An 18,131-nucleotide genomic window follows, 5' to 3' on the forward strand; every position below is an offset into this window, starting at 1 on the left:
ACAGACATTTTGTGCGCTACATTAAATTGCACCTGGCTGGCTTCCAAAGGAAAAAGAAAGAGGTTTCAATTTCAGCTGCCCAAGAGAGTATGGACCTGAAAGCAGATACATGACATTGCCTCTTAGTCAGAGCCCGCCTCCTGCACAGCAGGAATGTGAAATGCACCTGAACTGGATCCCGCACAAGGAAGAATGACTGCAGAAATTCACCAACAATCCACCTGTTCCGGGACGCAAGTTCTCCTGGCAGGCCTGACAAAAATCCCAATCTGTTCATTTCACTTCTCCCCGTCTGCCGTGGCGTAGTTTACAGAAGCTGGTAAACTTGAGCAAGAATGGGCGAGTGCTGCATGTCTGCGGAGGAAGAGGAGAGAATGAGGATACACAGAGAAATAGAGAGACAACTCCGCCGTGATAAAAAAGATTTCCACCGGGAACTCAAGTTGCTGCTTTTAGGTGAGAGTTTACTAGTTGACCTACACATGTTCACCCTCTGGGAATAATAGAAGATCATTAATAGTTTGTAGGCACAGACAGTACAATCTGGAAATCAGACACGTGCAGACACAAACAAATTTTTAAAATTAAATCAAATGTGTGAATTGCCCTTGTTTACAGTATACCGCAGAAAACTATTTATAAAATGTTACAACTCAACAGAAAATGCATTTCAAGTAAGAGGCGACACACAGTCTGTGACTAAAACGTGTTAAAAAATAATCTGATATTACATAAAATTCTGCTTTTAAATTGTGACTTCGGCTACGGATGCCTGCGTGGTACATCTATCGTCAATGCGAAATGCTAACGTTTGCGCAAAGCCTATGCTAATGTTTTCGACTGTTGACATGTCGATAACTGAAATTTCTGCTTGATGAATAGCTATAAAACACTCCTGAACTTGTTTTGACGAGCCAGAGTTTAATTTTTGTTTCCACGAGTATAAATTGCTCAACAGTTTATTTACAGCCAGCCTGATTATTCTTTAATATTTGATCTAGTCAGTCATGGATTAAGAAAAATTATCCCGGATCTGTCATTAATGATCACTACTTAGACGACTGTTGTGTTACAGACTAAACTCATTGTTGCTGTGTTTCAATAGTAATCAAACCTGTTTTGATGTAAATATTCTCTAATTTAGATTCCCAACAAAATCTTTACCTGTGATTATGTGGCCTGCAAGCTGTTGAATACATGGATGCATTTAACCATCACACAAAGTCTCTTGAGTCTCACAAGTTTTGATCATTTCCCCTGAAATATAGTTATTTTTGGAGTTTAATTTTCATAGATCAGATTATATGTTCAATGTTAAACCATTGAAGTTTTAATGAATATTTTTGCTGCTCTGAATCCATGTGTCACTCAGCTCTGATGGATTGGTTAAGTTGACAAGTTTAACAACTAACTAAAGTATGTGGATCAATAGATAAGATAGCTTTGGTATCTGTTCTGGCTCATCTTTCCTTTTTACACACCAACAGGTTACCCATTGCATTCTTCACATAGTTGAAGCTCTGATGAGTCAGCTTGATAATAGTTTTTCCTCATTGAAACGAACCTACAACAGAGTGGGAAAGCCTCATATTTGAAGACTGGATATTATGGATTAACATAATACATTTTCTTCTTATTTTGTTACTTTTGAGCTGTCAACATCCACATGCAGAACAGATGTCCAGAGAGTTCAAAGTCACGTGCAGCCCATATAAAGAGAGCAACATTTTGACAACTGATTATGAGTTAACACCTAATGAATTGAGACAAGGCAAGTTTTTCTTTCTAGACTTATCAAAACAGACCACCTATGACAGTTTGACTGGTGGTTGTGTAGGAAACGATACATTCCACCTGAAGGAATCTGTTTAAAGGTCAGCTCTACCTTAAACTTCAGCTTGAGTTGTTTGGAGAACTACACACTCCTGTAAAGGTCAGAGTAATGGTTAACATTTTTAGGCATTGCAGGTGCTTAGCTGACACTTTTATCAAAAGTCATTTGTAACCAAGGAACAGGAAACAGTAAAATGCTTCAAGGACACATGTTGATAGACACATTGACCTGCATGAATACAACACCAGCTTTCAGTGTGAGGATACACATCTTTTATTGGTATTGTTCAAATGATTTTTTTTTTTAGTTTTCGATTTAGTGTTTTTACTTTTTAGAATTGCATCTGTTTTCGTGCTTTTTGTTGTGCAAGTACGTAGAAGATAAAAGCACACGAATAAGCACAATGTCAGTCTTGTATGCCCTTTGTGCTGCTCTGTGTGCGAGTTATTCCATTCCTCATGAGGTTAAGCAAATGATCCAATTTGTGAACACCTGAAAAAGAAAAAAAAGCTTACATACACACCCACATGCACATATCGGTGGCTTGTGAAAGAAACTATCATAACATTCTTATCTTTTGTCCCCATTTTTGTTGCCAAAATCCACTTTAGCTGCAGCTAATTGATGTGGATGTTTTTTTGTTTTTTTTTTGTCACAGACTTCCTGTTTCTGGCAGTGCTTTGATCTTAATCCAGTTTTCATATTTTGGTCTTATTCATATAATTTGCCTAGGGACTGGTGAAAGTGGGAAGAGCACTTTTATCAAACAGATGAGGATCATCCATGGCAAAGGATACAGTGACGCTGACAAGAAAAGTTTCATTCGGCTGGTGTTTCAGAACATCGTCACAGCCATCCAGGTGCTGATTGAAGCTATGAAGAGTCTACAGATTGACTACGTTGATGACCAGAACATTGTAAGAAATTATACACTCTCCTAAAAGCCTACTCTGATGTCTTTCTGTCTCATGTTGTATTTGACGAAGCTTAGTGTTTTGATGAAGGGAATAAAACTCTACGCAGGAGGCTGCAGCCTTTTTAGCAGCTATGTGAGGCTGCTCAGCACAGATGTGAACAAATGTTATCAACAACGTGCGAGCATCCTCATGGCAATTTTTAAAACATAATGTCTTAATTCGCCAATTTCCTCTAAATAAACCTGCAGTTAGAGTCATAAGAGGGTGCTCATTGGGGAACTATAGAGAGAAACCACATATTTCCCCCTTGAGCAACACTTTGCCACAGTTGGGAGGAAAAACTCAATTTTAACAGGGAAAAAAATCCTCTGATAGAGGAAGGGCTCAAGGTGAGCAGCTTTATGCCTCTACTGGTAGGGGTGAGAGGACAGAGACGAGATCAGCACTGAGGTTCAATAAACAATGAGTAGGTTGGACGGGCAGCAATAGAGGATCCGAAGTATGCTGCTCTGGAGCCAAGGATGCCTGCAGGAGGGAAAAGGGAAAGAGGTCTGTGCATTTATTGGTGATAAAATGCAGTGCTGTCCTGTCCGCAGTCTTTTTAATGCTTACTTGCTAAGTTGCTGCCGCTGGTGTTTTCCAGCATAGCCCATATTTGGATGTTATTTTCACAGTAATGGCAGAGGGGAAAGTGCTCACAACAGGACTGTACTTAGCAGGGAGCTGAGGGTTAGCCTCACCCAGTTAGCATCACAGGTAAAGGGACTTGTGACTGGCGAAGATTTTCTCTCTGGCCAATCAACTTGCCAACCCTGGGACCATCAGGGCAAAGTCTGATGTCAAATCCTGATGAGCACGGTGGTCCATTAAAAGAGCATATTTATACATTTTTATTCTGGCCTACTGAGTCTGTAAATCTTACCATCTCACACCAAGGGGTGTTTAGGAGAGGTGCACCCTACATCTTTGAACTATAGTAGTACAAATATAGAGATGTTAATGGGGAAATCCTACAAAAGGATTGGACAAAGACATCACACTTGTGACCAGATGAAAGGGCTAAATAGATAAGTTCAAATTTCCATGAAACATTTACTTTTCTGTAAAAACAGAAGCAAGAGAGGCTGGTCATTCATACTGCCCAGGCTGCTTTGATTTGTCAGCCCCAGTGGACTGATCAGGCACCGCCGTACATTTCATGTTTCAAATTTGTTGTCCACCTCTGAGTGCTGACTGAGTCATCAACATTTTTCGATTCCTCACAATGAAGCAGGAAATGGCAAACTCTAAAACACCCCTAAGAATGCAAATGGACTTCTCTGTTATTGTTAACGCCAGACACTGGCGTATAGGTGATGTAAAGTGCAATACCTATGATACAGAAATACTTCAACTGGGAATTTGGTTTTATGGGGACATTTAAGGATCATAACCCCTGGGGCATGAGAGTATGTAAACCTACCTCAGCTCTCTACAAAGTTTCGTGAAATTTTGCCTAACAGTGATACAGCAATGAGAAATGCAGCAGAAGGCAGAAAGAAACAGTGAGTGAACTGCCAAACTACACAGTATTGATCGTCTTGGGACAATGATTGTGTGTACAAAATATAGAGTCACCAATACACAGCCGCACTATCCATCTTGTCTAAAAATAAGCATCTGTTAAATGTGGCTACTAACTAATCCTCTCTTCAGAGGGCACATTTCTACTTGGTTGAGTCTCTTGTGGATGCTTTTGTGTCAGAGCCATGCGGAGAGGCTAAGCCAAATGGATTCAGCCCAGGTGTCCTTTTTGGAGTCCTGGCAGGTGGATGCCATTAGCAGAGTGTGGAATGACCACGGCGTTCAAAAGTGCTACGACCGCAGGAGGGAGTTCCAGTTGTCAGACTCTGCCAAATAGTAAGCCTTTTATATGTTTCATACTAGATGTTCACAGTGCTTTATTCTGCATTCGTGAACTCGGTTTTAAAAATGTGATTTATGCGGATAAAAACTTGTGCAATTTCTGTATGATATTCCCCTTTTATTTGGTTCAGTTTGTGTCAGGATGGATTGCTTAATTTTTCAGCTACCTAAGCGACATGGACAGGATCTCTGCCCCAGAGTACATCCCCACCCTGCAAGACATCTTGAGGGTCAGGGTTCCCACCACAGGCATCATAGAGTACCCATTTGACCTGACAAAAGTCATCTTCAGGTACTGTATGATACTAAACTTTATTGCCTGGCCGGCACAAATAGTAAAAAAGAAAAGATTTTCAGACTATGATTGGATTAAAGAAAAGTAGTAAAATTAGATGTGTAAAGTTAATTAGTGGATATTAGATGTGCTGATTGCTATGTTAGGTGTTTTCCCTGATTCTGTAATAGCTAATGTTAAGTTCAGCTTTGGTTGTAAAGACATGACAGTGGTATCAATCATCTTGTCTAACTCCACAATAAAGAAAACGAGTATAGCTAAGTATAATAATCGTGTGTCTGTAGGATGGTGGATGTGGGTGGCCAGCGTTCAGAGAGGAAGAAATGGATCCACTGTTTTGAGAACGTCACTTCCATCATATTCCTGGCAGCCCTCAGCGAGTACGATCAGGTCCTTTACGAGAATGAGATCGATGTATGTTTAAAAATAATGCAGTCACTATGAGTAACCCTTCGTTTTTAATTGTTCTCCATCTGTAAAAAGGATTGATGCTTAGTCTTTTGCTGAGAATGCTCCCATGTGCTTTCTCAGAATCGACTGGTTGAGAGCCTTGCCCTGTTCAAGACCATTCATTCCTACCAGTGGTTTCAGGAGTCCTCCACCATCCTCTTTCTGAACAAAAAAGACCTGCTGGAGGAGAAAATCATAGAGTCACATCTGGCAACTTACTTCTCAGACTACACTGGTAAATCATGCTTTCAGAGCTCTCTATATTTCCCTTTCTTTTGAGAGCTCAATAACAAATTGACTGCTGTTTTCATATTACTTTACTTGTTTGAGATTCATTTAAGGAAAATCAGCAAACATTCACTCATTGCTGCCCTTCCATCGTAAAAAGGACCTTTTCTTTGTTTTCCATCATTGTAAACTGAACTAATCATTTCTGAAAGAAAATATTTAGCATTTGATTTAATGTTGTGTGTTGAAATCTCAAGTCTTTAACATTTGCTATCAAATATCAGGATATGACATATTTAATGCCGGTAAACAGGAGGTTTTGCAAACCTCCACAAAAAGACTAACTCTGTAAATGTCGCATCTTCCTACTGCACAATGCTGGAGACAACTACCATATGTGCTGTAATACCAGGCATCTCCCTTTGCTAATGATACAAATCTGAAGTGATCTTTTGAAAATCAGTAAAAATGAAACGTCAGTCTCACATATTTCCATTGACTGATTTAAAGCGCATAAGCGAGGGTGTGCAGTATCACCAGAGGATAGCCGTATAGGTTAGGTTGACAGTGGTTGCAATTCAGTTGGAAGAAGTAGTTGTCCTGACTGGAAACAAACCTCAAGGAGGCAAAAACAGCTGCGGTGGACTTTCTCGAGAGGAAAATGGAGAGAGCTCTTTTTCAGGAATTACTTCCATCTCTGGAAATAGTTTGAATTTTATATATTATCTGAAAAGATACTGTTAGATCATGTGAGTTTATTCGCAAAGTTGATCTTCAGAAAAGGCATAAATACCCTCAAACAAGCACAGACATTTTTTTATTGCGCATTTGTGGGAGTTCTTTAAAAACGGTTTCCATCGCCATCTTTTCATTCACATTCTAAATGCAATCTAAAACTGCAAAGGAAACTTGGCTTTTTTTCTGTTTTTTTCCCAATTTACCGCTCTTAAAACATAAATTGAAGAACAAAAGAAAAAAACACTTGAAAAACCTACTGGCAGAGCAAAAGTAAATGTGTTGCAGGGCAGGAATAAATATATCCAACAACTCTTCGAACACAACTAAGCAGATTTGAAGTGAAATGGACAGATAATACACAGGAGGTGAGACTATTATTTGGCTGAGAACAAAGAAAACTGGGTAGTATGTACACTTTACAAACGGAGGAAATTGCAAATGAGCAGCAAGTGAGACTGCTCAGTAACTAAAATGTGAGCTAAAACACAAACAGGAAACAAAACTAAGCCAATTGCCCATTGGGGATAAAAGCTTGATAAAATAAAGCAGGATGTAAAGTTAACTACTTCCAAAAGAAGACAGATAAAGCTGACTATTGTACATCACAAGCAAATACTAAAAACAGAATGAGAAACTTACAAAAGCAATTAACACAAGTAAACCAAGACTAACCTAACTAAATCAAAATATCTAAACTAAACATAACTTCAGAACTCATAAATAATGACATATGCGAATTTCCTTTTTCTGATCTCTAAGAGCATAATTTCTTTAAACTAAAAACTGAAGCTTTTAATTTTGCCAACTTAACTATCCTCTTCCTTTCAATTGCTGCGTTTCCTTGTGATAAAAATGTGATGCGGAGTTATGGAGGAGGAACCGACACTGGCAATGAGAAATCGGCCTAAAGTGACATCAAAATATGTATTAAAAGAGAGCCGAGTTGTTTCCTGACTCTGAGTCCAACCAGAAGCCTCCTGTGTTCAGAATGATCCCGTTAACAAGCGTTGCTTGACTCTCACCTAGTTTGATCATTTTTCCCTCCTGCAGGACCTCGAGGTGACGCTGAGTCGGCTAAACGGTTCATCCTGAAAATGTACGTGGATCGGCACAGCGAGCACCCCAAACCCCTCTACTCGCACTACACCTGTGCCACGGACACGGAAAACATCCGCGTCGTCTTCAAAGCAGTCAAAGACACACTCCTCAGAGATAACCTTGAAAAGTTCAACCTCGAATAAGTCAGGACAGAACGACGGTGTCACCCATACACATACAAAAGCTGGTTACAGTTGCATGTTGTAACCCTTTCACAGACATTTTGTCGGTTAAGTGCTGTCTGTTTCCTCTTGTTCAAAAATGTCAGAGGGACAATCAGACAGCTGAGTCAGGTAAGGCACATTTATTTCTACCGTACCAGACAATAAGTGCCATTCTATTGCAACATCTGTTTATCATAATTGGTAAATAAGCACATTTTCATTAGTTGTAGAAGTTAAATAGACGGCTGCATATTTGGTGATCTGTTGGAATGAATGGTTCAGATCACCTTTGGTTTAAACAATTGCTTTAAGTCGCAGATACTATCAGACCTGTTTAACAAAGTCTTATCAAGCAAAAATGCAACTCAGCCTGCCTTACAGCTCTGAGAAGAGGAAGCAACAAGACGCCCTGCGGGCAACTACAGTACCTTGGCTTATTTTTTGCTATTGAAAATGTTTTCCACGCTAACAAATTACTTGCCAATTAAAATATTTCTACCCTCTGGCTTTAAAAAAAAAACCAGATGTGTCTTTTTGAATCTGAATACTTCATTTTGTGTCACTTTACACAAAGCTTGGCATAAGTTGGCATTAAAAATGATGTGTGAATATGTAAGAATGGGATTTCTTTACAACTGTGTATGATCCATCTGATGGTGTGACTGCTGCAGGATAATGATTAGCTCAAGTGTGTGAGGGAGTGATTTTATACACCTCCACTTCACTGATTGGCATACTGTGGTATCGACCTTTGTACTAAACAATGGTAAACAGTGAGGGCCGACTGGCTGGTCTCTGTCTTACTCAGTAACTGTCGGGAAGTGGTATGTGAAAAGAGGCTTTCAGCGAAGTTACACCTGTAGACAGTACACACACGGGAGGACAGACTGTCAAGGTATTATTGATTTTTATCTGCTTTGTGGTTGTAGTTTGTTTTGTAAAGGATTGAAAAGTTAAATGCAGACTATAGAAGATATTAGAAGAAGCTGTATAAACAGTGGAAAGATAAGGCGCAGATGTTTGCTTAGGATCAGTCACTTTTTTCTTGCACCATGTGGTAAAGCATGTGAATATTATCTGCACACGAAGCTGACAGTATTTTCATTTGGGTGTTATTGCTTTTTTCCTCCCTGAGGGATAATAAAATGTTGTAGCTGCACAGCCAGGCGTAAAAGTCAGGCATTAACAGCCCCCTCCCCACACACACATACACTCTTCTCACAGGTAATAACACAACACTCAGAGATTATCCCCTCCAGTCAAAGATAATGACACACAAATGCACCCTCCTATATATACCCTTTCATTAGCACTGCCTGAGAAAGCTGCTGTGTGGCAAGCAGCTATAGCAGGTGATTGCCCTTATTTGGTAGCAGCCCAGATCATGTGACCACAAAATGGTGGAAGCTGTGAGCTGTTTGTAAGCTGAGCATCTCTATCGAGAGGTTGGAAGCAGGAAACGCGCTCTATATCCATGCTCTGAGACTCAGGAGGACAGAGATTCCAGCAGTGGTGAGTAAACAGCTTTCGTACAGTAAAGATAAAAAACTGAGAAGGAGGTATACGTTCTGTTCCGCCCGCCCCCCCCTCATAGCCAGCAGACAGGAAGCAAGAGTGAGGGAGGGGCTGTTGTCATCAGCACTGTGGTCCAGTGCTGTGATGTGGAAATAGATTTTAAGCGGCTCAGCATCCTCCATGAAAGATTCACACTACATGATGCTATTTTTTTATTATCCTGCTGTATAGATCCATATGTCAGTGGTGTCAGATATATTGTGCGCGTGGGTGTGTATGTGCACATACTGTAGGAACACTGACACATCAGAAAAACAGTCATCTCCACTGCACAGGAATCAAATATTCAGCATTTTGCTGTTTCAGTTGCTAATGTAATCACATTTCCACTGTTCCACAGAAATTCTACCGAGGGAGAAGTAGGATGTTTCTTTTTCATGCGAGTGAGCAAACGTCACGTGACTCACTGTGAATTTGCATCTCTGCCCAATCTGCGCTCAGGCAAGCGTGCAGTCATTGGATTTGAATCAGCACTAGGCAGCAAGGAAGGAAGCCTGTCATGATGTAACAAGCCCCCCCCCCGCCACTTTGAATAGAGGGATTATTCACATGGGAAGATGACCTTTCAACCCCAATCTTACTTATTTCCCTCCTCCCACTTCCTCCTCCTAAAACTCTTGTCTTTAGCCCCCCTGCTCTCTTTTCATTATGGAAATCCATTTGCCTTGACTAGTAGAATCATTCCATGAAGACATGACAAAAAACACTTGAAATCAAAAAAATATCTCAATCTTGATCCAATAGATTTGCTGTTCAACCAATAGGAAGGTGCATCTATTCTATACTGAAACTCAAAACATGAAGCATATTAAGCAAAACGTTTTTTCTTTTCTCCCATTCCATATTGTTCATCTATTGTAGATATTCTTTTTTTTAATCTTGCCACCTCTTTTGTCCTCCCCTGGTCCATTTTCCTCAGTTTTGCACACATGCTCAGACGTGCCAACTTTTCAGCTAATATCTTTTCTTAGTATCACCTGGTTGGTACAAAAATACAACTTTGTCTGTCAAACTTATTATAACTTATGGCATTTTAATTGTTTTTTTTTTGTTTGTTTTTTTTTGCAGCATGCTGTTAGCAACAAGTGCCTAAGATACCATTAAAAACTGGTTAAAAAGATTTTTATACAGTAGCTTAATTTTTTTTTTGCCGTACTGCCAAAATGGAGATGTAGTATCACATTTCACCTTGTGTAGGTGCACACAAAATTGTGAGATAATATCAAGTTGGCTGCATCACAAAGCATGCACCTTCTTTACCCAAGCAGATGTAGTAGTTCTGTAATTTAAAACACATTACATTCTACATTACAAGCCAAAGTCATGCATTTGTATTGTAAACCTAAGCAAGTATTATCTGCAAAATGGACCAATTACGTATCAAGAGTTCAAATGTTGCTCCATTTTATTTTTTACAGCATTGCATGTATTTCAGCTCTTGCCAAGGCAGATGTGTGTGATTATCACTGTCAGCAACACTGAATAAAACCTATTGGGCCCAGTTTCTTGTGATTTTTGATGTGCAAATGAGCCAATAAATTCTGGATCACTTTAAAGTTTAATTTCAGAGCCTTGGTCTTACTTGAGGATGCGCTCTCAATACTCTCCTAGTGTTATCTTTAGGAAATTGAACATAATGTTATTAACTATCAAATGTATATTCATACAGTTAATATGTGGTATTTCACTGTGGCTCATTGAAGTTCACCTTATAGTTTCTTTTGAAGATCATCTGCCAGTCCTGCTTTGCAATTTTAAAGAAAGTGGTTTAGGTCTTCCTTTAGCCCTTCATCATTGCTCCAGCTTTCATAAAATTTGACTGCAAAGCTCCATTTTACCTCTTTCCTTTCCCTAGCAGTCAAAGCTGGAGAAACATGTGGTGGAAAAAAAACAACCTGTTTTCCTGTAAACTCTGGTGTCAAGCTATGATGGAGGATGGAATAGAAATATATAAGTTATATATATATATATATATATATATATATATATATATATAAATATAGCACTTGAGTAGTTTCAGTTTGTCCTGCCTGAATCTCCCGTAAATCCCTGATGAATTATTGCATATAGAAGAATTCAGGACATCGTGGTCTGGGCACTGTCAAGTTGTGGTATATTTAGTTAGGTCGAGCCAACTTTATTTTTATTGCATCTTTCAAACACAAGTGTAACTCAAAGTGCTTTCCAGAGCAAAAGCAAAATTTAGACAAAGACAGCAAAGGCCAAAAGATGAGAATTAAAAAAAAATAAGCACTTAAAATCACAATCATCTGTTCAATAAGTGTAATTATCCCTTCATAGGTCCTCCTGTGGCTGGACCTGGCATCAGAAATTAAAATGAGCTCAGACGGGACTGACGGCAGACCAGGTGAGTGTGAATCAAATCTTCTAAAAATCCACAGGCACATCACAGACCAAAATCTAAATGTGTATTTATTTTTGTCAGTCCCTCCTACCTCTCTGCCCCTGCAAGGAGGTCCCACTCAGCGAAAAAAGCTCTCTGCCCCTCGAATCAGCCTGTCACTGGACCAGAGTGAGGATGACTTGGGGGAGACGCCAGATGATCTCGACATAAACGTCGACGACCTTGACACTCCAGATGAGGGAGATTACCTCGACTACACAGACCATGAAATGGACTGGGAAGGTGGGTCAGACCAAAAGCATAATGTTTGGTCGTCAACACCATAAGGATACTTAAAGACACTTAATGTAGATGGGTAGTAATTCCCTGATTGATAAAATGAATTCAGTGTAGATTAAGAGTTCTATCTATGGTGCTTCTATTCATGGTTTTGGTGTTGTGTATGATCACTCACTGTCACGGTGAGACATGTATAGCCTGACGTTATTAGTATTTGGTCTTTTTCTCAGATCCCACTGCAGCCAATAGGAGTGGGACAAGTGAATCCTACAACACAATTCCAACATACAGCGCTGAGGAGGAGCGCCAGGACGGCAAGTTATGGAGAACGGTCGTCATTGGAGAGCAGGAGCATCGCATCAATATGAAGATCATTGAGCCATACATGAGAGTCATCTCCCATGGAGGTGACCTTTCACAAACACAAACAGACTATTCACTATAGCTGTATTCACAAAGACAAATTCCTTTCAAATATACTCTGTACTCCTTAAGAAAAATGTCCATTTTTCTAACAAGCAAGACCGAATTCTCTTTGAGGCAGGTTAAACAGGCTTTTTGAAACACAGACCTGGAGACATTTTCCTGAGCTGTTTTTGGTTTAAAGATGTTCATTTAAGGAAATAATAAAGTATCAAAGTAAATAATACTCCTCTCAGTACAAAGTTATGTTAACATCCCTGTTGTTTGATGTGCACTGAGTCTTCAAATAATCAAAAAATTAAATAGAAAGCTAGAATTGAACAGCATTGAACATAGAAATGCATGCATTTTTTCTGCTGACAACACTGGCTGTGTAAATAAACATAACAAAGAAAATATAATACATGATCCTCAAACTGAAACCTAAGTTTGTCATCGGGTTAAACAAATCTCATGGCCTCTGTTCAACAGTGGAATAACTAAAGGACTATGACTCATGCAATCGAAACAAACGTCCAGATGGCAAGTGTGATTAAAAGAGATAAACATAAACAGACAACTTCAAAGCACATTTTCTGCAGAGGTAATATTAAGCTTCCAACCGGCCTGCTCACGTGATTACAAAAATATGTCAAAAAGTAATCATCTCTCATCGACTTTATCACAGTCACCCATAGTTTTTGGACCAGCAGAAATACGTCTTGTATGTCTCTTCATTTCTTGGCAGCAGACCAACCGAAAACGAGGAAGTGCAGGTCGTAGATGAAGCCAGCTGATGAGAATTTAGAGTTTCCTTGGCACATTAGAACAATAGGATTCAGGATACACACTCGCAAATATGCCCGTGTCAGTAAAAAAACCCGGCATGTTTTAATGAAGGTTGGCTTCTCGAGCCCATGTTTTTTATACAAGGTGAAAGAGGTTCAAGTGACATCAGGTGATTTCAGATGGATTTTCTCTTCTAAATTTTGTCCTAAATCTAAAACCCAGAAGTACACAGTTTATTGTCGTTTAAGAACTCAAAGCCACTAATCTTGAATCTTGAATCTTCAAGTTGTGTGTGACAGTCTATATGCATATAGGGTTAAGACTATTATTTTCACAAGTTTGGCCCCTCTTTTTGGGCCCCTCATGGTCATTGACAGCACCTTGGTCATCTTGTTGGTCATATAGATACTTATCATATACCATTTTGAAGAGAAATCTGAACCATGCTGTGGCATGCTGAGGATTCTTCATTCTGCTCCGTGCTGCAGGCTTAAGTGAAACACAGACATGCCGTATAAACTGAGACGTCTGTCACTGAAAAATCAATATTAGAAGCTCTGCCATCTAGAGAAAAGACCCTCTGTCTGAGTGACGCTAAATCTGCTGTTGAATGGGATGGTGAATAAAAGGAAATTACATTAATCTGAAAAGTAGTGAGAGGAAACGGGGCAAGGTGACGGACAGACAAAAGAAACCGAGACTGGCGGATAAACAGAACAAAAGATGGAAATAAGAGAGCAATCAAGTTTTCACCAACAAAGGAGCACAATCATGTTGGCTCTTACAACTTTCATTTTTGTGTGTTTTTTTTATCAAGGCTACTATAGCAACGGAGCGAATGCCATCATAGTGTTTGCTGCCTGTTTCCTGCCAGATAGTGATCGTGAAGACTATCATGAAATAATGGAGAACCTCTTCCTGTGAGTATTTATTTTTTCAGTGTGCTTCCTAATGGGTTTTTTTGCACCAATAAATCCTTATAAAAGTTCCAAGCACTTAGCAAATGTTAAGTATGCAAACACACTCACAGTGATGATAGTCCCCATCTTAGCTCTGAGTGCTAGCATACTGAAGTTTAGCAATGAGCACTAAACACAAACCTGCTTAGGAGAGTTTAATAATGTAATATTACCAAAGTCAGGTATGCACCATAGCTGTGCTGGAAAAACTGGTCCATGCACTTATCACACCTACAGTATGCTTGACTGTTGTGATTCTATTTTATCTGGGTGTCAAAACAATTTCTCGGAAAGCAAAAAATTGAGAACAGAATTTAAAATCCTCCTCATGATGCACGCAGCCTGAAATGGCCAAGCTCCATCTAACCTGAAATATGTTGTTGTTCCTCATCACCCCTCACGAACTCTTTGCTCTCAGAATGGGAGGCAGAGCTTCTTGTTCCCAGACTCCTCCTCTGTGGAACCACCTGTCAGTTTGGGTCAGGATCACTAACACCTGCTCGCTTTTAAGACTTTAAGCTTAAAATGTATCTCTTTGGAAGAGCCTTTATTTAACACTTTTTTTTTTGTTGCTATTTTTTGCTATTCATATTAAGATTTTACAGCCATTTGTGCTGTTAACCTTTTGAATCTTTTACATTCTCTTTTATAGCCTTTCATGTCTTGCTTTTGCTCGGTAAAGCCCTTTGTGTTGCATTTTTGTTTGAGAAGTGCTTGATAAAGAATCTAAGCTGATTAGTCTTTGTAGTGTCCTTATTCAGGATTGATTCAGGAGGTTTATTGCTCTGGAGTAAAAGTTGTCTGGTTGTGTGGGTGCCGGTGCAGCTGGTGTACAGAGGGCTTTTGGAAAAGACACTGACACTGCGACCCAATATATTTTTTACTAGAGATTCAGTATTATGCAGGACTTAGATTACCATAATGAAAAATATTTTAATGAATATATGCTGAAATAAATTAGGAAATATATCAATGAATTATATATTTTCATGTTTATCAATATATTTCAACTTTTATTTATGTATTTATAAATGTATCAATTAATTTCACTGGGTGAAAAGCTGATTTTCCCTCTAGTAAGGCAATCCATGGCCAACAATTTGGTTGGAAACCTTTCTAGATTATGAAAGGTGAACAAATTCTTGATTTTGGGATTAAAAAGACTTTCGAAATGTCCACAATAAAACCGAAACTATAACAGTAAAGATACATTTAGTGCAGATAAAATTTGGATTCAAATTAAGATCCCAAACAGGAGACTTCTCTCAGTTAAATGTACAGAGCATAAAATGGAAGGATTGTCATGACAGCCAATACAAAACTGTGCTGTTTGCAGCCCACATCAGCCACCCAAGTAGATGATGTCTTATTGGCTTTTGCAAAACACAAAGCTTTACTTTGCTCTTTTCTAATCAGTGGTTGCTGCTGGTATGAACATCAAAAAGTATTTCATCAAAGCAGTTAGAATGAATTCAGTAATTTGAGGATGTTGCATTGTGGTTCAAATCAGCCACGGCGCTCCTGCAAAAGTAAATCTTTCTTAATAGAATTATAGAACTCAAGCTTGGTTGCTCAGACTTGCCGTTTTATAGCTCTACTCTGCTGGCAGACTTGTGTTTCATGCCTGGACAGTGTGGTTGGGATCCCACAGGCTGTTCCATGACAGATATTGAGTAAGCTGGCATGTCTGAGAGTTTTGGATAGAAATGAGAGAAGGTAAACCATAGTGTCTGCAGTGTCTGATGCCAGATGGCTTAAAGACTGATTCCTTGCAAGGAGGAGTAACTATGGCTTTGCAGAGAACGATGCACAGTTTGTCAGTGGGAGATGATCATAGTTATCATGAAACAGACTGGATAAGCAGTGTTGGACTGTAAGATTTGATTAAAAGGACAGGCGAGTAAGACTGAAATCAAAGTCAGTGAAGTTAAAGAAGTTATTGAGGAAACTAGCCGAGGATATTTTCAACTTTATTTTCAAAGGAGGCGAAAAAGTTCCCTGCTGACTGTGAGGACAGAGAAGAGGTAGGTGGGAGAATGAGGAAAGGAATGAGAAAGAGATAACAGTTTCTTGTGGTTTGAATCAGAGAATTGGATTGTAGAAATGCAGTGGTCTGATTGAGTTTCTGAGATTGATGTAAAGAAGGAAGGACGAAGAAATTCAAAACAGCTCGCTCGTGAGGCAACTCTTGTACAAATTTCCTGTAACTGACATCAGAGGAGTAAAATTTCAAACATGCTGCTTGTTGAGTTGTTCAGATCTACATTAAACCTTGCTATCATCGTGCTAGCATTTCCTCATATCTTTTGCATTCAGGCTCAAAACAGATGCTGCTTTTCCGCATCACCATTGTGAAACATACAATTACATGCACGAAAAATAGTTTGTTGTATTCTCTTACTGGAACACATAGTTATGATTTCATCATTTTTTTTACTTATTTGTCTTTGTAAAATAATCACATTCTTCTATATTGATGCACACACAAGATAAAGACGTTGTCATATTGATGTTTGCATTTTCTGTTGCAGTAACCATTGCTAATGCTGAATGCCATATTAACCAATCGCAACCTTTCAAGCCTGTAATGACACAGAAGTTGCCTTAACATTTTCAAGACACTGTTATAGTTTAAGCCAAGCATAATAGGTCAGATATTCATCATAAAAGTAGAATGATTAACCTCTCAAATTGCTCTCTTTTCACATTTCTTGTTACGTCGAAGGGCTGAGAACTAAAAGGATTTAGTGGATAGTTTTATCATTTCTAGAATACTTCTCAGGTTTTCAAAATACTTTTTAAAATGAGGCCTGGGGTCATAGTCGGTTAAAAGCTGTTGACCTGTGTAGTATTTTGATCCAGACCAAAATGTCCCAACAGTTAGATGAATTTTCATTAAATTAGGTTTAGATATTCTGCTTCTAAATGGATGAATCTTATGACTTCAGGGATCTTCATAGTTTCCTCAAGTACCATTAGAAGAATGAACTTTACGTTTTTATTAATAAAAAAAAAGTATAAAAGGGATTACCATGAAATTACTATAATTTCAGAGATTCATCTTCCCCAAAGGACGATTTGTGTAAATTTAATTTGATTCTCATGCAATGCTGTAATTTGCATTTAGTCGAGTGCTAATTAATAAAATCCCTTTCAACCAAAGCAGGGGTTTCAGACCGCTCTGAGAACTGGATTTTAAGCATTTTTTTTTAACTTCTGCCCCTTTATAGGCCTGCAGAAGTTGTCTGATCAGATCAAAATGAGGCTGTCGGAGTCTTTCATAGACTGAAACTAAAACATCTTGTTCCAAACAGATGATGGGCTGAGGAGCGAAAGGGCCCAAAACGATAGAAACAAGGAGTGTTCCCAACTGTGACTAATGCAAAGCTACTCAAGTGAAATGGGAAATAAAGGCCTCACAATTAAATTAATATGTCCTCTTTAAATATTCCTGCTAAATATCAGGATTATGTCTTTGTGCTCATTAGCATGGTAATGTTAGCATTTAGCTAAAAGTACCCCTGTGCATTAGTACCCAACAAGTTTTTAAGTTTTATGTGGAGAGTTTAAAAATGTGTACTTTGACCCATGCTTTGTAAACTGTACTATAATCCCAGGTTGTCATGACTTTAAATCTAAAGGGAAATGGGCTAATTTTGCCCAAGATGGCAGTCCCTCAGCTTACAGGTATTTCATGGTGTATGTTTGCGTGTAAGTTACTCATGTTGCTCAGATACAAATCAAATAAGGAAGACCTCGTAAAGTAAGACACTGAATTTTGGCATGGTGGCTTCGTTTACTGTCAGGATAAGACTCCAGGAACTGAATGTTTGTCAGTGTCCTTAAACTGATTAAATAGTTACTGTGTGTGTGTATGACTTCAGCTATGTGATCAGCACACTGGAGCTGATGGTGGCTGAGGACTACATGATTGTGTATCTGAATGGAGCAACACCCCACAGAAGAATGCCCGGCCTTGGTTGGCTGAAGAAGTGCTATCAGATGATTGACCGAAGGTGTGTCCTTTAATCTACATTCTGCCATGTGATACATTTTTTTTTTAAAGAGATATAAATGGCGTTGCATGAATGTATGCGTTAATGTGTAGCTTTCAAGTGTTACCGTAAAAATGA

The 18,131-nt window shown here is 39.0% G+C and overlaps 2 protein-coding genes across 3 annotated transcripts in view; both read left to right on the forward strand.

Moving 5' to 3' along the window:
* prune2 (prune homolog 2 with BCH domain) overlaps positions 1-18,131 on the forward strand; it is a 61,939-nt gene that overhangs the window by 40,510 nt on the left and 3,298 nt on the right. The window contains exons 2-8 of one of the 2 annotated variants that reach the window (XM_072372437.1): positions 7,912-8,524; positions 8,765-9,141; positions 11,506-11,572; positions 11,651-11,851; positions 12,079-12,255; positions 13,857-13,959; positions 17,883-18,014. In XM_072372437.1, coding sequence (XP_072228538.1) covers positions 11,542-11,572; positions 11,651-11,851; positions 12,079-12,255; positions 13,857-13,959; positions 17,883-18,014 — 644 coding nt within the window. In that variant the 5' untranslated portion in view covers positions 7,912-8,524; positions 8,765-9,141; positions 11,506-11,541. Of the gene's footprint in view, positions 1-7,911; positions 9,142-11,505; positions 11,573-11,650; positions 11,852-12,078; positions 12,256-13,856; positions 13,960-17,882; positions 18,015-18,131 lie in introns of both variants that reach the window. The other variant, XM_072372436.1, reaches the window with a different exon arrangement.
* On the forward strand, positions 169-7,703 carry LOC140277424 (guanine nucleotide-binding protein subunit alpha-14-like). The gene is made up of 7 exons (XM_072372433.1): positions 169-456; positions 2,567-2,751; positions 4,496-4,650; positions 4,820-4,948; positions 5,236-5,365; positions 5,483-5,636; positions 7,418-7,703. Exons 1-7 carry the CDS (start codon positions 336-338, stop codon positions 7,606-7,608), a joined length of 1,065 nt encoding a protein of 354 aa, XP_072228534.1. The 5' UTR covers positions 169-335; the 3' UTR covers positions 7,609-7,703.

Source organism: Leuresthes tenuis, unplaced genomic scaffold (genome assembly GCF_036924035.1).
Source record: "Leuresthes tenuis unplaced genomic scaffold, fLeuTen1.0.hap1 SCAF_19, whole genome shotgun sequence".
NCBI classification, from domain to species: domain Eukaryota; kingdom Metazoa; phylum Chordata; class Actinopteri; order Atheriniformes; family Atherinopsidae; genus Leuresthes; species Leuresthes tenuis.